The sequence below is a fragment of the Melozone crissalis genome, unplaced genomic scaffold (assembly GCF_028551555.1).
Source record: "Melozone crissalis strain CALT ecotype California unplaced genomic scaffold, PUWL_Pcris_2 ptg000016l_1, whole genome shotgun sequence".
Lineage (NCBI taxonomy): Eukaryota > Metazoa > Chordata > Aves > Passeriformes > Passerellidae > Melozone > Melozone crissalis.
In genome coordinates this window covers 26,472,273-26,493,702 of record NW_026535794.1, presented here as the reverse complement: position 1 = coordinate 26,493,702, position 21,430 = coordinate 26,472,273, and the positions used below count along the sequence as shown (strand labels likewise).

Sequence of the window (21,430 nt, the reverse complement as noted above, 5' to 3'; positions counted from 1 at the left end):
CAAAAGGTTAAACAATATTCTTGCAGTAATTTCTTAATTTCTTTTCTTCAAAGTTCTTTAACTTAAACTACTAACCTGAGACCATGAAATATCAGTATTAAATTTCCCAATAATTTTCATGAGATGTCATTTCTCTTCAGTTTAGTTGCTAGCACCCTGCACAACCTTCAGGTCACAAGCTACTCACGAAATGAGTCCCAAGCTTAGGACTCATCCATTCCTGAAGAATTTCAGATTTTATCTAGGAAATAAATACTAACTTCAAAAGAATTTTCTCCAAAAATACTCTTGGGAAGACTCACTATGATGGATATCCCAATCTGCTTAAGACTCTTTTCAAGAGCCACAGAGTTCAAATAGTCTGGCCCAAAGGATATTCAGAGACTGTGTATACCACCATAAAATAGTATCAGATATTTCTAGGACATTCCTATCCGATCTGACATGAAATTTACAACAATCTACTAACCCAAGGAGACGCTGAAGTCCCTGTGTGAGTGCTTCTTAAATAATGAATTATGTGGGAATGCAGTCTAGGAAATGAAAAACTAGAAATGGAAAGCTGAATATTGAGGGATGGTGACCCACAGTGAATGATGCCTGGCATCACTTAAGTCACATTTCCCACAGCAGCTACTGATGACTGTCCTACACCTAATTAAAAGTCCCCTCTCCTGTTACACCTTGTAAAAGCATGAAAAAGGGATACCTTTGCTCTTGCTTACTTTGGACAGTGATTCCCTGAGTATCATAAAAGCAGACTTCTGGATTCAATAGAACTCTGTCTCTGAAGAGTCTGGTCAGGAGAGGTTTGTTTGGGGTTTTTTGCTTGCTTTTTAAGCACGTATATAGTGACAGGGTACTGATACCTGAATGTGTATCTGATTGGTCTCTCCTGCTCTGATTATGTAGGTAGATGGTCAAACTGGTGCCTGTTTAATTTGCAGAACTTGTCTCTATGACTTTGCCAGGAAAAAGATTGAATAATGGGGATTTAGAGGCCACTCTAAAAAAATATTTCAATCTTCATTCTCAAGAAGGCTTTTCTCTTGTAATTGGAGCCAAAATCTCTCATGAAAAAGATTAACAAGGGATTTGGGGTCCCCTGAAGTTTTACTCCAGAGAAGTAAAGAGATCTATTGGCTCAAAAGACATTTCCCAGTTGCCAGTGACTGACAGACTTGTTTCTGACCCAATCTGCTAAATGGCTGCATGACTGCATTAACTGTTCAGAAAGGTGCAGAGCAACAAAGAGCATGCTGTTTGCCATATACTGCTCATACAAAATAACAAAAAATGGGATTTTAAATAGGATCTTTAAAAAACCCACAGCGCCCTTTTATGCTATTGAAAAAATGTTAAATTACTGCACTCTTCCTTCATAATTTCAAATTAAATAACCTAATCTCTTTAATAGCTTAAAACAAAACAAAATACTAACATTTTCAAACATTTAAAAAGTAGTACCATGCTTGCTACCAAAACTATAATTCTAAGAGAATATAAGAAGAGACAGTCTTTTCAAGTTACCTTCTGATACATCTCTAAAGTACTTTACGTTTCAGCTCCTTAAAACTTGTTTTCATTATGGGCACCACACTGGTTTTGGTTCAGTAGTATCAATTTCAGAAATTATGCCCCAGTTTCTATCTTTAAAAATCACAAGAGAGAATGACTAAAAAAGAAGAGGGCTGACATTTTGAAGTTACTCCCCTAAAGAGACAGACTAAATCCATCTAACTTCCTCTCACCATGCTAACTGTAGGGAAGAATAAAGGCAGCACAGAGCAGCACCACAATCTAACCAAGGCTCCAACAACCAAAGCCAAACAAGCAGAAAGCAGGCTACTTCTTGAGAGTGAAGATCCTTTCAGAGATCCAGGTCCATGAATCATATGCTTTCTACGCCCAGAATTCTGCAGGGAGGAAAAAAAAAAAAAAAAACAAAAACCCAAAACGAGAGGGGAGCCCGTCTTCCACACAGATCGTTTTACAGTCTGGTAGCCAGGGCTGATTTGGTTTTGTACCTGACAAGGCTTATGAGAATTCAGACTGAACTGCAAGAAACAGAAGTCTATCAAGACAGGACATCATCTGTACTGGGAAAACAATATAAGACAAAACCAGCTTGTTCCTTCAAAGGAAAATTGTACACACACACTGACCCATAGTATGGGATTTAGGAATCAACTACATTGAGTTCTTTTTTATAGGTATCACTAAGTCATCTGAAAAGGGAAGAGATCTTCTGGTCCTTCCATAATGGAGGTTTCATGCAGGACTCTCAAGGACACCTGGCCATACAGGATGGCACAGGGCTAGTATGGACACCAGGGGAAGCAGAACACATGGATGAATTTGTAAGGCATATTTCACTGGACCTGCAGTTGACTGAAAGCCCTGGTTGCCTATGCATGTATGTTGAAGCAAGGTCTCTGCCTCATGTCCCTTATTCCCCCCAACCAGAGGTACAGGTAAAACGTGACTACGAATATATTTCAGAAGTCAGATTTTGTCCACAGCAAAACTCCCCTGTTTAAAATCAACATTATCCTTAGAGATCAAACACAGAAAGAACGCTCTAATCTCTGTAAGAAAAGTAAACAAACCATATGGCAGAAAGTTTCAGCCCGCTAAAGCTAAACTATTCTTCTAACAAGGATTACTGCTGGCATGCATAGGACCTGTAGGATTTCATGGCACAAAAGCCTGCTTTGTTCAACAGATGTAGCCTACACACTTGCACTCTTCTAGCAGGATGACATGTAAGTAAAAAGCACTAATTCCAAACCTTCACATTTTTGTGTATGTCACATTTTTAGAATATATTTTTCTTTGTAAGATTATTATTTCAAATTTAAATACTACACAAATACCTAAACTTAGTATCATTCAATAAAGTGTTTGTACTATAAAGTTAAGACAAATTTGATTGGAGCTCAGCAGCTAGTACTTGGGAAAAAGCACACTGAAACAACCATCAATTAACTGTTGGACACTTCAGCAGATACAGAGGATTTCCTTCCTATCAGTTCATTAATTTAGATCTGCTGAATCATCTACGCTATGTATCCAATATTGAGAACCAAACTGGGAACCAAGAACAGCACTAAAGCTTGGGGTTCTTGGGGTCAATATAAACACATGCAGTTGATTCAGTAACTGAAGAACAGTTTTTTTCAAATAAATTTGATGACTCTGAAGGGATTTTTTGTTGTTGTTGTTGTTGTTATAAAGACAATACTTAAAATTTAACAAGATGTAGAAAGTGAGGGTTTTGTAAACCTTTAATCTAATTCTTCTTTCCATCAAAATGCAGCTGGGCATAATAATGAATAAAACAAATCAGAAGGCACAACTCCCTATTTCCACAATCAAAATCCACAAAGAACTGTAATCAATGCACAGAGGCTATACAATGCCATCATAATGATCATCAATTATTAGATAGAAAGCATGCTCCTTGCTAGAGCAAATGATACTAAACAACAATAATATATTTTTCTGGGGAAAAAAAACTGAAAATAGAAATGTAAAACCAGATTAAAATTGATTGCCTAAATTAGAGTGCTCAACTTTGATGACTGAATAAATTATCTTTTCATTATCAGTTAAGACATAGAAACAAAGACTAGAAACAACTTCCTAAATCTGGAGCCCACTTCGCAGCTACCACTGAAAAACACAATCACTTCAAAACAGAGTACAGTCAGTCTTACAGCAACTATCTGTCATCACAACTCCTGCTGGAAAAAAAACCCAGGAACTTTTCTTTTCCTGATGGTTTCAGGCCTTCTTACAGTTTAATATATAAATACTTACACTGTCAATCCAATCCACCCACTCATACCCTTCCTTGCTCACCTGGATTCTGACAAAGCAACCATATTTTTATTCTGATTTTTTTAGAATCACATGGTTAAACTCCTAACCTGTGAGTCCTTCTCTGAGTCAGCTCCAGTTTGACTTTACCTTTCTTGAACTGTGGAGCATGAAAAGAGTGTGCAATACACCATTCAATGCCTCAGCAGCCCCTGTGTGGCCAAGTGCTCTTCATGTAAGACCAGACCTGTGCTCAGAAGTTTTTCCTGTTACTTCATGCTGGCAGTTCAGAGATCTCACCATCACCCAACTCCACCCTCCAGAATTTCCAAATGAGATGCTCCTCCTGTGAGGAAAAGATACTCTGATCGAGTACAACCCCACATACATTAACTTCCACTTTTTACTTTTAAATCTAATTTTTTTAAATTATTACTTCAATTCCCATGGCTCTTAAACTCTTCTTGCATAATCTTCCTGTGCACTAATTAAACCTCTCAATATTCATCAATGGTTTCATCACCCTAATTTCAAAATTTGCCTAAACAGATAAGATCTACTTCCCATCTAGAAGATCAGTTTTCTTATCAAAATGACCAGGTTAGCATGACACCACTTGGAAAGCTCATTTTGCACTTTAACATTTCTCCCTGGCTTCTACCATCCCTTCCAATCTGAGGTTCCACCAATAGTTCTCCATACTTTAGAACTGGACACAACATTTTTAAAACATCAGCATTGCTGATGTCCCTGCTATACTCAGGAAGTATCTATTCTCTAATGATGTCACTCTTACTAACAAGACTGCCTCAGAAATTTGAATAAATGTCAATTTCTAAGTAGGCTCTTCCAGAATCCTGCAAAAGAGATCTCTGAATTAACTTTACTGAAATATTCAACCTGTATTCATCACAGTCTTGGTAATTCTTAATTCCAAATTATCCTTGTCCCTTACAATTTGGGGGATTTTAATCCTTCTGGGTTAAAAATCACCATCCTTATGGAAAGTGATTTCTTAGACTTTTTTTCTGGTGAGTGCAAAGCATTGAATAAACATCTGTGCTATTTCCTCTGAGACTGTAGCTACTACTCCTTGGAGCTGACTTTGAAACCAAACATTCTAGCAGATCAGTCTCAGATCATTCTCAGATCTTTTTTTCTTCATACCAAATGGTTCCAAGTTTTTCCTCATTTTTCAATCTGCATGTTTCTATTATCTCTTTTAAAGCACACAAAGTCCAAGCCTGTTCATGTTTTAACAATTCTCAGCTAAGGTTCACCTTTTGATTGGTAACATGACATTCTTTTCTCAGTTCTTCCTGCTGTTTCTTGCAGGTGCTCTGCCTACTCCTAGCAGCCTTTTCAAGGTAAGTGCCCATACAATCAGATCACATCCTTGAACTTTTCTGATGTCTGAAAGACTCCAATAGTGTTAACATTTTTCATTAAAACAGATTCTCTGTTATTCAAGGCAGAGCAACCCTGTTTAGACAAATTTTCAAACTACTTTCTTCTGAAATCCAAAACTTTACTCCAGATGCATGAGTTTTAAAAAAACCTCTACGTAGGATTTTCTTCTTTTGCTGTATATACCATGCAAAATTGCATGACTGAACAAAGGCTAGATCTAACATTTCTTTTCATACACAGTGTCAGCACACCCATTTCTTCTGATTCTCCGAAATTTTGAGTTGTTTCAATTGGTAATTCCTATTTTCAGTGTTGCCAGTCTAAGTTTCTACTGTAAATCTTGCAGTCAAAAGATCTCCCTGTATCCTTTGGCTCCATATTAAAGGCTATACACACCACTAAAGACAAATCATGCACCTCCAATCATCTGAATAGCCTAGTTCCCTCTTTGGAAGAAATTAAGGTAGATCTATACAACACATTTACAAAATATTTTAAATAATATATGGACCGCACACTTTGCTAAACAACTTCTTTTGAAAGAATGAGCCTCTCTTTCTACAGCAACACCAATGTTTATTTGGATCTTCCACGTGAACAATATCCTACACTGAGTATGTGTCTGCAGTCAGTTCCTTGTATGGACATTTTTCAAATACACATTACTTTTAAATATACATGAGTTAATCACATTTTTGCCCACGAGAAATTTTTCTCTTCCAGATTAGGCCTTTTCCTTGCTCCCTTTGAAAAGAACAGAAAGTATTTCAAATGTATTTTATGGTTTCTTTGTGGGTGAAGAAAACATTGCAAAGATAATTGTTCCAGGCAGGTTATCAGGTACAACAAAGGAGCCACTGAAGGTGAAATAGCAGAGGAATCAGAGCATGGGAGAAAGGAAGCATGGTATTCCACTATCAATTACCACAATTATGCAAACACAGCTATCAGTTAAGAATGAAGATTTTAAGACCTTGAACAGAAATTTACTTCTGTGAAGACAGCTTCTCCTTTAACCTGGCAGCTTCCCAGCTACTGTGTAAACCTAAGTCTCATTCTGCATTCTTCAGCAGTTAGCTGGTATTTTTAGAGTCACACTGGTCAAAGTCTGTTCCGGGACACAGCGTAAATCTGGGTTTAACTTTCAGCGAGCCGCTCAACTCTTCATTGCTTTGAAAAGCAGAAAGTTAAGATATCATATACAACAAAGATTTAGAATAATATATGCTGAATATGGAGGTGTAACACCTAGCTCACAGAGTCAAAGCTGCAAAGCCACTTGGTTTTCATAATGTACTGTCCAGGGCTCCAGATTCCAGAAAGACTGACTAGCTGGCACTCAGCACTGAACTGGACTCCATGTGTGAGCACTGGACTCACCCAACATTTCCATGGCACAGACAGTACCACTGAGTACCTACTACAGCCACCACCATCTTCTTGTCCTTCTGGGCTAGGAGCTCTACCATGGCATGCACAAGGAGTGGTACTGGGATCATGTTAAATACCTACAGAAATTCACAGCTCTTGTAGAGCTGGCTCCTCTAGGCTGTCTCTCTGTAGCCTGAGCTATGGGAACCCAGCACAAAATTTTCAAGGTTTATCCAGCAACATTTCTGATCCAGCATGGATACAGCACTTCATCTAAGAAAAGCAACTGCACTGTTGTCCCCAAGAGCTGCATGTTCACAAACCTGGGAATGTGCATTTGCACTTAGGTAATCTGCTCCCTGATAGCCAACTTCTGACTTCATGGCATAATTTGAAGTGGGGTTTGTATTTACAGACTACAACTAATTGAATTAGCTAGTAATTGAACACTGAATAACAAAAACTTGTTTCCTGGTAAGAACATGTTATTTCCAAATGATAGCTTGGTCTCCAAATGCTGACAAATGTCAAACAATTATTAGAGTTTAGTGGTTTTTTTTTATTTTTGTACTGCAACCTAAGCACCCATATTAAAATGTTTGGGGTTCTTTTCTAACTATGAAGACTTAAAAATGTAACAGACACCCAGGTAATCCAGCTAGCCAACCTTTACTAATTATTTCTTTGAGAACTCCAGAAGAGGCATTGTACATCAAAACAACTGAGATTAAAAGGCACATAATATAACAATACCCACATTGCCATACATTTAATCAGCTCACAACTGAGTAACTACTGTTACACAAAACATTTCTAGAAGACAGATTTACACTTACTATATAACATTAAAACTGATTTAGCTACAGAAATTAGTTTCAAATTCAAGTTTGAATGTCAGTCAACTTACAATGACCTGACAATCAGAAATAAGCATTAATTCCTGAAGTTCAGAAGTGTGTTTATAGCACTGCTTGATGCGTGGTGGTAAGGGCACAGGAAAGGAGGCTGAGGCCTTCTCCAAACAGGTGACTAGCTTTGTTCAAGGAATGAGACACTTGAATTACTGTTCTTGTTTAGGCTCTCAGCAGATTGAGAAGAAAATATTCTAGAGAGGATATTAGATTATTCAAAAACCATGACAGAACTAATACCTATGACAGAACTACTACCTCTTGCGAGCAAAATACAAGATACTTTCTTACGAGACACTTTCTTCCTAAAGAGGAAATGATGCATAGTTTGGGTAAAGCTAGTTTCAAGTTGTGCAAAATAAACAGCATGTAAGAACCAATGCTGTTATTCACTCATGTGAGAACAACATCCATTGCAAACAGCTACTCCTCAATTTAACACCAGCAGCAGTGAAAGTCCTATAAATACCAACATTAGTGGCATCATTTATCACTGGGGCATATGCAACACTAAATAAGGAAGCCTGACCATACAGTACTTTGCATTAAAGTTTCCAAACTCAAGCTCATAACATTGCATGACCTCCTAGGAAGTATATACAATCTGCAAAGCAACAGTATTTAATATGGAAAGCTGATCTACTACTACAAAAAATGAAAACCTCCCATCACAACTATCTTCACTGACCTAAAACAAACTGTTTAGGTTAATCCCCCATTTACAAGTTTTTTGTGCAGAAAACTGTTAGAGCTTGAGTACAGACACACCTTCTGGGTGCTTTTTCTCCCTGTCAGAGAAAACTAATCTAACAGGGTGAATAGTTTGGCAGGAATCAGCAGCAGCAGCTAGGAAGTGCATGTACCAAAGGAGGAGAGGTGAAATGAACACACCCAGGGCAGCGATGGTGTTGCAGGGCCTGAGACAGCAGGCTGAGTGAGGGCACTCCTCAACACAGCCACACCTGGCCTGCCTGTGCCTCCCTCCAAGACACACTTCCAGGAGCTACACGCCTCCCTCTGTCCTACTGCCAGGAGACATTGTGGGAGCAGAGTTATCACCAGACAGTCCAAGGGGGCCATGTACAGAACAGCTCTGGTCCTAAGCCCAGACTCACACAGCTGGGAGGGCAGGGAAGAGTTCCTGAAAGCACACGTTTTTCAGTTTCAGCCGTGGATGAAGGCTTCCATGGACACCATCTCAGCTTCAGGAAGGTAAAACTGGAGAGCCCGACTCGCCATTCCAAAGGATCACTATTTCACCCTGGGTCATGGTACTCTGTGTGCTATCCATACTGCACAAGCCTCTGATCCCTTTCTGCACCTCAGCATTTCAGCTCCAACTCAAAACTACTTGTATGGTAGGGATGAGCTTCAGAGTCACATCAGATGGGAAAAAATTAAAGCATAACTGAAAGACTATCTCATTTCAGGGATGTGAATATACATTCAAAATTGTTATTCAGAATTTGATTATTAAGTACAAACGCCCGTTTTCCTTCACCCTGATCTCCAATGCTCTTCATTTTGCAATGACCCAAACCTTAAAAATGGTGACACAAAGGAAAAGGTCATAATCTCCGGCTGACAAGTTGCTGTGATGTATTCTAATGATGAGATGTAAATAATATTTCACTTGCCTGGAAATGCCTTAAGCCATTGTTTAAGCACTACAAAAGGAGGCAGCACTGAAAGACTAACATAAACATCCATTTAAATACTAACACTAAAGCAAGATGATGATCATTGACAGGTAAATACTTGAGCACAATTTTCTAGTTATGTATGTTTAATACAGGGTCATTTTTTTTCATCAATAAAAGATACTTATTAAAAAATGCTAGTTGATGTTTAAACTCCACTATTTTAACAACTTCCCAAGAACAAATGTGAAATCCATGAAGAGCTACCTGTTTTGTCAAATGCTGGCAGCACTGTTCTCTACTGAAGTAACTGTCAACTGATTTAAACAGAAACTTCCACTTTTCACTGCACGTTAAAAAAATATTATCCTCTTCAGATGAAGATAATTAATCAACTGGTAAAGTCACATTTAAAATGTATTGTAGATATTCATTTATACTGAAACACTGAGAACCATATACTCTATTTCCAATACATTTTGCATAGTTTCAACTACTGCTTTCAAGTCTAGACTTAACTGAAACTTCAGAATTACTGCATCAGGTTTTTTTATTATTTTTTTCATAATGATATAGAGTAATAGCAAAAAAGCCATTTTGAAAATAACTGGCTTTCCACTGTGAATTTTTGCAACATAGCAGTCTAGACTTGGCGAACACTGCCTTTTTTGTAAGATTCGAAGATACATTCCACTGATCTACCCTCCCTGAATTTTAAAATACATTTTAAGAACCTCCATTCACCCCACTGCCAGGGGAAAGAAAACAACAAAACACAGGAACCATGAATTTCAGAAACCAAATTTCAGTATTTGCCACTGTTTTACTATGCACAGACGTTGGCAAGTAACCTCAGTTTGCCCATATGTAACACAAGAATAATTGCTTCTGTCCACAAAATAAGAATTAAAGCTCAAGTAGTGATTTAAAACAGATATAATCATACACTTTTTAAGTTAGTTTTTTTTTTTTCCATGAAACAGGGGGGTTCTGTCTTCAAAGCTAATGCCTTGCTACAGCACTATTCAAGTCCAACAAAGAAAATACCTTCCTATTTTTTCTTCCTGCAGTTTAACACCTGAAAGAAGCTCAATTAATTTGTTTTATAAAGCATTATTTATTAAAGACATTTAATACACCATTCTCATTTATAGTCATGTTAAAACATGTAGTTAAAAAGGCTCTGAGTTCAGGACAACTGGATCAAATTCAGCCAGGGTCCTTTATGTCATCATATTATATTCCAATGAAAGCTATTTTGGGAAGCGAGAGGGACGAAGCTGGAGCAAAACTGTTTTGGCCATACAGTTATGGGAATACCACATTATTCAAGGATCAGGAAATAGGAAGCGTCACAAAAACTACTTCCTTACCTACATTTGCTAGAAAAAAAGGCAAGATCTTCTTGATCTCTGGTATAAATGCCTTTGATGACAAAATATTGGACAGCTTGAATCCAGGATATTAAAATAGTTCTACCTTTTGAAGTACAAATTTTGGATTTTTTTTTAAATATTGATATCCCTTACAAGTCTAGAGATCAACAATATTGTTTGTTTTACTCCACTCCTAATTCCACTAGCCTAAAACCAGATATATATACTTCTTACACTGAACTGGGTTATGCAGTTGTTTTGCATCCTTTGTAATTCCTTTCTCTCACTCATGCTGGCAAATCTTCAGGAGTTATTTTGGGAAGTTAAAGACACCGGGAACCTTTAACAGCCAAACTGATCACAGTATTTTTCATATGTCCTTAAAACTAACGTTTGTCTTTAACATCTGGAAATGGAATGGCAAAAAGTTTGTTCTATAAAATACGTAAGTGAAAGTTAGAAAAATATGAGGCATATTACAGTACCACAAGAGTTAAAACCAAAATCAAAGCATTTGGTGAGAGCAGTGTTGATTTTGAATCATAGAAGTAATTCACACCCTCCTTGTATACAAAATATTAACGTATCATGAAAAAAAGAAACTAAACAGGAAACCCACTCTGATATTTATACAAGCTACTTTACATAACACCAGACACTGCTGATTTTATCCAGGTAAGGCAAGGAGGAAAACAAGTTGCTTTTTTTCTTTAAAAGATGTGTCCACAGGCAAATAGGAAGTTTTATTTGACATGTCCAAGGGTTTGGCTTTTTTGGATTATCACCAGAATATCCTTTGTCATAAACCACACAGCTTCAGATTCTGTTGACATTACTTTTATGCACTCAGAGATCTAACAGATATATTCCCTCTAAGAAAACTTATGTGTTGTTACATTCAACCAGACACTTTTTCCACTGCCAGCTCTCCAAAACACGAACACACACTATAAAAAATATCTACTAGTAAGGAATAAACACATTTCAAGAAAGAGGAAAGGTGTAGACTTGCACATTGCAGATTTATCCAATGATATCAGGTTTTCCCCTCTTTTTCCCTCTTGTTTTAGCACCTTAAAAATATATATCTAACATTATGATTTCTAACCCATTCAGCAACAGTACTAACCAAATACTGCTAGTGGCATTGATGGCTTGCTAACAACTACAAGTCCTCAAATTTGCTTAAAAGAAAATATCACATTATTGAAAGTTTCAGTCCTAAAAACACAGGGTGTTGCTACAGAACAAAAACCTTTACAGTATACTAGAAAGAAAGGGTAGAAAACATGATGATGGGAGAAGAAACAGACCCTGCTGCTTTCATTCATGTAGTAGTGATGTCAGCGCCTGCAGTGGTAGCTGCTCTGACCTGTAGAGGCTCAAAGCTGGAGTGTTTGCACAGAAATCTCCTTCATAAAGGAACCTCTAGCAAATCACTAAAATATCCACACAAAATGGCTTAGCAGGATAGCCAGTTCAAGGCAAAGATATTGAAAAAGGCTTAAAGGAGGTGGGGAGGGGACAGGTGTCTTAGGAGAATAACATCTATCCATCAGAATCATAAGCAGTTTCCAGAACAAGCATCCAAGTCAGACTGCAGAGCCAAAGACAAACACATCTCCTGCACTGGTGAGAAAAACAACAGGATTAAACCTCGAGCCTAAGCTCACATTTTACAGCAGTGGGAAATGGCTTTGAAAAACTGACAAAAAACTTAATCAAGCCACTTCCCCAAGACTTGCATACTGATAACAACTATAAATAGCTGGAGTAGCATTGTTTAACAAGCCACAGCAAAATGGTCCATGTCTGAAAATGGAACATTTAATTTTTTCTTCAAGTCCTCCATTATTACTGCAGTAGTCTTCCAGCTCAGTAATCAAATTTCTATATACTATTATCACCATACAGACTACAAACATGCTTTTAGCGTCCACACATCATTTACTAAAATGCTGAGAACAAGCAGAGAAACAAAGAGAAAATACTGTCCCATGGCATGGAACTATATTCCAAATTGTGTAAAAACACCTCTAGCTTTGGGGGGGGTGGAGGGGCAGATGAAGGGGAGGTTTGGTAACCTTTTTTCATTTGCAAGACTGAAGAAATAGAGTATCTTATTACTCTCGCCTGCTAGAAAATGGTGCCTGTATTTCAGTAAAATAAAGCTGTTGACGTGTGCAATTGTGGTCATTATTAGGGCGATCACGTTGTTTTCATTCATTCATTCAGGATTTGCTAAAGGATGTCAGCTTCTGCAGCAGCAGCTGGCTTGACCTGGAGGAGGGGGAACGAATTCTTTGCAGTGCATACAGATTACAGGGAGCATTTCTCGACGGACCATTTATGATTTTATACACTGCACTCATTAAACCAAATCAAGCTCTGTGACGCAGTTCACCAGGAGGCAAGCTCAAACAAGTCTAATGACAGAAAAGTCAATCAGTACTAATTTACAGTCTGATTTATTAAGGCTAAAATAGCCCATAGATGAAGAAGACTGAAACCACTTTATAAAATTAAAATTTCCCCTCCAACAAAAAAATCATACACATTAATGAAGTACTTCACAGCTTTGCCGTATTTTTGTGGCTTGCAGGTAACTGCCCATATTGCTCCCTCTCCAATACACCTTAAGCGTAGGCTTTATACACTGCACCACTACAATGTTTTCCTCCGAGTTCCCATAATTAAATAATTTACTGCTCATCATCAGCACTACCACTACTCATGCACACAGATATTTTAGTTTTTCCTAGTTTCCCATTAGCATTTTCCAACGGTTGGAGGCAAAAAAAGAAATCGACATTTAGTGCTCCATACAGTCAGAAAAATATGATCTTTAAAATTTTAAATAGAGCTTGAATGAATCAAAACCACAGAAGCTCAGTTCCATTTTCAAGCACGCAAAACCCTCTGCAGAAATACTCTTTTTGAAAAATACATTACAAAGTATCTCTGGTCAGATTATAACACAATCAATTAGGTCATCTGCATAAGCAGATGCATAGGGCAAATTAACTCCATTTGTAACTGGCAGTGACATTTTGCTCATTTGTAAAACGCTGCCCCAACCTAGGACAATACTGATGACAGATCTGCCCAAGTTGCAACTACTACAGACAGCAAGGGTTTACTACACATAAAAACTGAAGAGGAAAGAAGGTAAGATTCCACTGCTACAACACATGCTGGCATCCAACACAGACCACAATTTGCCACAGAAATCACACACAGTTAAGACTCATGGAAGGGACAAAAAAAGCAAGTGGTATCGAACCACAGAAAGCATTCCCAGAAAGAGATGATGTGCGATACCTGATAGCTACAGCAGGACAACATAAAAAGTGCATTTAGTCCAATTCATTCAACTGCTCAAGTGATGGGAGAAGGCAGAAGGGAGTGGGGGAGGTAAGATGGCCACTGCCACTTTAACACATTCAGTAATTTAACAGACAACCTGACACAGGTTAAAGTTGGACTTGCTGGGGATCAATTTTACGTTTTAAACTTTACAGGCCTATTTTGGCTACACGGGGATTGGTTTCTAGTGGGTTTTGTATGGTTGAGTTTTGTACAGTCCCAAGGATTCAGTACTAAGTATCACAAGGGACAGACATGTTTTTAAGTACCTCAATATGGGAATTTCCTTGTTTTGGAGCCTGTCCTTGGAAACACCACATCTTTTAACCTATGATCTTACAAAAATGCAAGTTTTTTAGGAAACCGAGCTCTGCAGAAAGGAAGAGCATTTGAGGCTTGGTTTTAACACACGCTTCAGAACTGGGTTGTGACACCCCAGATATAAATCTAACTCATTATCACCCCTACTAGGTAGTTACAGCTGGAGACAGGGAAGCGGGTTAATTTTAGGCTCGCTTCCCTGTTGCACACCTCCGCTGCCAGAGCCCGAGGCCAAGGGCAGAAGCGGCAGGAGCAGCTCCATCGGAGCCCCCGCTGCTCCTCCGCCCGGGGCGGGGAGCGGAGCGGAGCCGCCGCCGGCCCCGGGCTCGCCCCCGCCGCTCCTCCCAAGGCCGGCGCGGGGGTGTTTTCCTAGGCAGGATCCTCACCTTGCCCGAGACGAGGATGACACTTCAGGCGTCGCCTCCCCCCATGGCGGGGCAGGGCGGCGGGACAAAGCGCTTTTCCCCCCGCTTCCCGGCCAAGCAAACCCGGGCACGACACCTGCCCCGGGGGCGGGGGATTTAAGGCTCGCCCTCGTCCCCCGACCCGCTCCCTGAGGCTCCGGCGGGGCTACTCCCGTCGGGCCGGGAGTCCCCCGGTGTCCCACCCCCGCTGGCCCGGGGGAAGGTAGGGCGCAGCCCAGCAGCGGAAAACAGAGCCCGGGGTGCCCGGAGCCTGGGCGGCCCCGGCCCGGCCAGCACCCCCGCGGGGCAGGGAAACCGGACCGGCTTTCTCCCGGTGCTTTACCTCTGTACACCGGGGAACTGGGGCTCCGTCTCTCAGGTGAGCTGCTCCTCCTGCTGCCGCCGCTCTCCGGCGACCGCCGCTGCCTGCCCTTCACCCTGCCCGACTCCCCTCCGCCGCCCGCCGCCAGCGGCGGCGTCGCGCTGGGCGGCGGTGGGGGGCTGCCTCCGCCGCGACCCCCGCCGCCCCCCGGGCCCGTGTTGCTGCCCACCGAGGCGGATGGGGAGCGGGTCGGGCTGTGCTGGTTGCCCCGCAGGAGCTGGTACGGGACGGTCGCTCGGATAGGCTGGAGCAGCCGGCTAGTCCCCGCCGAGCCTCCCCCGGCGCCGTTACCGGGGCCCCCGGCCGTGGCGGCGGTGGGGGACCCGGCGGCGCCGCGCCTCATCCTCTGCGGCGGGGGCTGGTGGTGGGACGGGGGGGTTTGCGAGGAGCTGGACGAGGACATAGCGGGGATGCGCAAGACCCCCGGGGGTCACTCGCTCCGGTGGCTGCGGGGGACCCGAGCTCGGCCCCCAGCGCCCCGCATGCACCGGCCGCGGGGAGAGGAGGAGGAAGGGAGGGAAGGAGGGAGGGGGCGGGGCGGGACAAGCGCTGCACGGCCCTGGGGAGTCTCCGCGCCGCCTGCCCAGCTGCCCCCGGCGTTTCCTATCGGCGACGGCGGCTGCTGCTTCCACGCCAGGCTCTGGCCATCGCTGCCCGCCCCAGCGTCGAGAGCACCGGGGGCGCTGCCGAGCCCAACGGCCGCTCACATCGTACAGCACTGCCGGCTCAGGGCGGTCGGCGGCACAGCACGACGAGGGGACACGCAGCCGGAGGGGGAAGGATGGGGAGGGGGGGAGGCGCTCGCAGCCAGCTCTTGCTCCTGCCCCCGCCAGCGCCCGGGAGCCGCTACCAGCACCATCCGCTCCCCACGCCGCCCGCCCTCCGAATGGCACCACGCAGCCCCAGCGCCCGGCCGCGACGGGCAGGGGCGGTGGGCGCGCGAGCCCATTGGGCGCCAGCGCGGCACCAGCGCGGGTCCCATTGGCCAGGGGCCCTGTCGCTCGTCGCTCTCAGCCAATGGGAGCGGGCAGCGCGGCGGGGGTGTGGCGGTTGGCGGAGAGGCGGGCCGGGGGAAGTGGGATGTGGCGGCGGCGGCGGCAGGGGCGGGCTCGTTCTCGCTGGGATGCGGAGCCCGTCGGGGGAGCGGCCGGAGAGCAGCCCTGGTGGGCGCCGGGTGAGGTGCCGGGATGAGCTTCTCAGTTCAAAGCGGACTTTACGGGATGCCGACTTAACACTGACTGAGGAGAGGCAGTGCTCCGTACCAAGTCTGGCGCTGTCCCTGTTCCCAGGGTACTGTCGGCCTCCTCACGCTTACTCCGCTCCGATGCGGGGAAGGCTCAGAAACAGCCAGAATTTCTCGCAACAAAGTCTGTTCATGTCCATCAAACCTTGACAGTATTTCTACGTTCGTTAAAAAATCAAGATGTTCTTCAAAATCTAAATAAGTGTGGTTTCATCATTTCCTATAAGTGTATATAGAATATTACTCTGTTTTTCCTAATATGCGTCCAAAAACACTTCTCGGAGAACGTCAAGAGGAAAAGAAAAAGTTTTACAGTGATATTTTTAGAAAGTGCTTTTGTTCTAGCAAAAAGAGCTGCCGTTAGATGAATTCATAACCTGAAACGATGAGAAGCAAAATGAGGGTTAGGATGAGTAGCTTAATAGCTAAGAAAATAAATGGCTGTGAGATCAGAAAGATAAGTTGAGCTGAGTCCATCAAGAAAACAGTGCTTATTTTGGATCTGATGCAAATAGGATGCTAATGGAGAAGAAGGGAAAATGCAGGGAGTCTTGCTATGTGAAGGAAGTCAGCTCAATGATGGCCTCTCAGATTCAAACATTAGGAGAATAAAAAGAACATGGAATATACATAGAAGTAGAATGTTTAACAAGATACCCTCTCTTATTTTAGATACTGCCTACCAATCAGGAATCACTAAGTGTAACAGAATTAACTGTATCCCCTGTAGCATTTTTTTGATTATATAACAAACACTAATTTTTATTTTGCATGCTTCAGATGACTGCACTTCTATACCTCCAAAGCTGTCCATAGCTATCGTTGTCCCTTGGTAGCACAGGAATCAGTCGATAGTCCCAATGAGAAACCGTATTCTCAAAAAATGCTCCTATTCATGGGCTGTTAGCAAGACTTTGTTTGCACTGGCACCATGTGACGCAGTGACCATGGTTATGTTACAGAAAGGGTTGGAATAATACACTGCACATCCACGTGAACGTGCTCAGCCAACAAAGCCACTCCTATAAGTTCATTTTAACAAAAATCAGCAACCATGTATTTTTCCACTAGTCCGGTCTTTTTGTTTTCTGCTAGCATGAGCCAAATGTGTTTGTAAAACTGGGCTGTAGAGACTTTTTCCCCCAAGGATTTTGCACTTAATCACATGCTATGAAGTCCATCCAGTTTATTTTTTTTCTGCTTCACTGCACTGGGCTTAAAATGACTGGAAAGCATTCACCTGTAGTAGCCATCTGCCAAACAGTAATATCAGCCGCGTTTTAAGCAGTAAGCACGTTTTCCTACATCTGTACCTCTGTCAGATGACATTGCTGATACAGTTATGTCTTACAGACCAAAAATCATCTGGTGTCAGCTGAGAAAGAAAGTGCACCTTTGACTAACAATAGCTGACAAATTCTACCTATTGCCAAGGCTGAGGGTTATGTCAGACTAAAATAAGGATGAACTAATGTAAGTCTTGAATTTGTCTGTTTAAATACTATTTTACAATGGCTAAATTTTACAATTTCCACGTTCTTGCACATGGATCAAGCAAGGTACTTGGATAGGGAGAATAGATGTGTAAAGACAAGGCAAATGTCTGACAAAGAAAGTCCCACCAGCCCCAAAACAAGAACACCCATAGGGCATGTTAGAGTAAAATATCATAGTAAGTCTTCCTTTCCAAAAAAGCTGAGGACCATGCCACAGCCTCACAGTCCAAACTGAATCACCTCTTCACTTGCCTTCACAGCAGCCAGAGAAGAAAAGATCCACTGGGACTGCTTGCAGCCAAACTGTTACCAGGCACATCGACAGCTGTATTGGGGAGACTTAGCTCCCCAAAAGTTATCTCCATCCTAATTCTTTCTAAACTAGAGTTAGGATACATGTTACAGCACCATGCCATGTGCCTAGGGAAAAGTGATTTCAGAAAAGATGAAGAGAGTATTCTTCTAGAAGAAAGTATTTTAAAGTGGAATACCAACTGTTGAATTTTTCACTGTTTTTCATCTAGGTTCCAGAGTAGTTCCCTCAGGGAGTACCACTGCTGTATAATACCAAGAAGATATTACAGGAAAAGTGAAGTAAAAACTGAGCTCCTATCAGAATTTTCATATCTTTAAAAAACCCATGATTGCCTTAAATACCCTTTTCAACTTTTCAAAAGCCACGTTAAAGGCATTTTTCGCTTCTCTTTACCACTTTAAGGAACTACCTTGCCAGCTGGCATGTGCTTAAGGGAGTTTATACTGGAGGTAACAGGTATTTCTGAATCTTAAATCCGCCTGGGAGACAAGGAGATCCTTAACACAGCTTCTGGGAGAGGCATCCTGAGAGCAGTGGAAATTATACATCACAGCAAGAGCACAACAGCAAGGGAGTGAACTCTAGGAGCAGGGCAGTGACAGGCAAGAGTGAAACAAAATTACTCACATCTCTTCATCTCTCCTACTATTATTGATTGATAATGGGTTCATCTCTTGAGGTCAGAAACAGATTTACATGAGTGCCATGAGTCATGGAAACTGAGAAGTTTTAAGCAGTCATTAGACACTATGCAATCCTAATCCTTATTTTGTTCCTACTTGAAGGTTTTAGAGAGGGCAAACTCTTCAAATCTGGACATAACTTTTGTTTCTATGCCCTTACCAGGGCATAAGGACATCAATACTCTGCTCCCAGTGTTTCATTATTTTTATGTCTCTCTTATCTCCCTCTATGTTTTCTTTGCTGCCCTTTCCCCATTCCACTTGTAATCAAGTCCTTTGTGAGTGTCTTTGGGATATTCACACAGTATCTAACACAAAACAGTAATGAGAAAGGGTGCATTTGCCTTCATGTATGTTCAGAGGTCCATTCCCTGTGTTTCTCTTATTTATAATGAATATACAGTTGGGAATATTACATTTGGGAAGAGAGAAATAACAAGAAGAAGTACTTACATCCCAGTAATATTCTGAAAGAGATGATGACCAGAAAGCATTATCTGTGGCCAAAAACTAGAACAACCCCTAATGACCCAAACTGCAGCTCTCAAATGACAAAACTGAGGCTAAAACAGGCTTGCCTCTGTGGCCTTGGAGCATCTCTGGGCAGGAATGGGAGCATCACCTGTTCTAAGGGCCCCCATGTGAAATGTAACTCCTATCTGGAGCTGAGTAACTCTGCTGAAGCAGCAGTGGCCCATTTTCCCAGAAAATATCTGTCTCAAGCTGTGGAGATGTTGGTTTCATTTTTGGCCTGTTTTGCCTTCAAACAAAGTTCTAGCTAGAATGAGACAGTAACGGGGAAAAATATATATGGAATTGTTTTTACTACAAGGATTTTTGACAGACAGACACTGCCTTCATCTTCATCAACCACACTCCATCTTCTCACTGCTCTCAAATGTTCGGTGGCACAGGTATGATCTCCTCAGATCAGCCAAGCACTCTCTATCCCCAAGTCTCTTGGGAATTACCTTGCATTTGAGCCCTTGAATTCTCCAGGGCTGCTGATACAACATCATTATCCCCACTGCTGGCTTTGTTGGTACTTTGTTGGTGCTTCCAACTCGTGATTGCTCCCAAGTCTCTACATGCTCAAGTTATCTTCCAACAACCAAAGGAAACCCACCACTGAGGACTTACCTTAACACTTCTAATCATCCAATTTAGGGTTAAGCATGTGGTCAGGTGTTAGGTTTCTTTTTCTCATGTCTTTTTTTCCTGGATATGGGAAATATGCATTAAGTAAAACGCTGTTAGACCTGTGGTCCAACAGTATTTATACTAGGTCAAATTTGGTATTTATGAATGCTCACAAACTTCAAAAATTTCAGAATCAAGTTTATGGTCAAATTTCAGCCAGAAGGTATTATAGTACTTTCTTTTTAGTCAAATGCTACTGTTCACATTATTTCATTCAGTGCAAAGGATTGTCACTAGCAGTGAGGACTGCATAATGAACAAGCCAGGAAACTACAGGATAAGAGCCAGCTGTAAGATTTTCCCTTAAGAAAATTGAATACCATTTTGGATAGTTGTCTTTTTTTTTTCCTATCTGTCAGAAGTCTTTTTGTGATACTGAATAACTCACTTAAACCAGAACCTGCCCATTAACATTAAGTTTGTTATAACAAAGTCTTATCTCATCTGGAATCAGACCTACTACTACATTCTCTTCTCTTCAGGAAAATAGGCCAACCACTTTGGACTTTTGAATTATGTATTCCTTAGGCATCTGCTTTAACATAAAGGCAAACATTTAACACACAGCTAAAATCACCAAACCTTCCTTCCAGCTCTGCATTTAGTCTGAAGTTTTCCTTTCTGTTCATTGGTACAGGTAACTCTGTTCAAGGCTTTCCTTTACTGGCAAGTTAACCATGTCAGACCATGTCCCATGGGAAGCTGAATTTCCTGCAGATAGCAATCCTGTCCTACATTTCTATTCTGAGTTTTGTTGCTTGACTCAACCACCATCTTCATCTCCCTTCCCCTGCTCATAATTTGTGAAAAAAGTCTGGTTTGCACAGCTGGGGCTAAGCCCAGGTTCTTCAAATGAGGAGCTGAGGGATCTTGCAGGTTTATTTTCCCTCTTTTCCATTTTTAGGCATTTGGTATGAGGACACTTTTGGACAAGTATGTGTGGTTGCTATTCTCCAAAGTGAAACTGATTGAAACACAGGTAAAATGGCTGGTATTCTGATAACCTGCCATGTTAAATGTAATGGACACTTCTAGCAGTTCTTTACTATAATTTCTCTTACCACTCCCCTATCTAAAAGATATCAATAATAATAGCAAATAATGCAACACTTCATGTTGACATAACAAAAGTGATTATTCCTTAAAATAGCTTCATGCCACATCATAGAACCATCTGTGAGGGGAAAAAATGTTTTCAGAGCACTTAGGTAGTGTCTATTATGCACAGCACAGTAGTATCTTTAATGGAAAAGGTAGAAAGAGTAAGCAAATGCCAGTAGCAATTTCAATATAATGATATTGTTATATCTATTACCATTTTCACCAATATAATAAAAGATAGGAGAAACACCATTTCATGTGAGCAGTTACCTTGCTAAGGATATTAGGAAAGCACAAATGTACTTATGGTACTTTGATTTATATGATATCAAACTTTTTAAATGAGCAGCATCCCATAACAAGGTAGATTTGAAGCCATTGTGATCCA

The 21,430-nt window shown here is 41.5% G+C and overlaps 1 protein-coding gene across 4 annotated transcripts in view; it reads right to left on the bottom strand.

Annotated features, from left to right (window-relative positions):
* GLCCI1 (glucocorticoid induced 1) overlaps positions 1 to 15,424 on the bottom strand; it is a 53,228-nt gene extending 37,804 nt beyond the window's left edge. For all 4 annotated transcript variants that reach the window (XM_054274158.1, XM_054274159.1, XM_054274162.1 and 1 more), the window contains exon 1: positions 14,965 to 15,424. In XM_054274158.1, coding sequence (XP_054130133.1) covers positions 14,965 to 15,406 — 442 coding nt within the window. In that variant the 5' untranslated portion in view covers positions 15,407 to 15,424. The remainder of the gene's footprint in view (positions 1 to 14,964) is intronic.
* Positions 15,425 to 21,430: the final 6,006 nt, after the last annotated feature.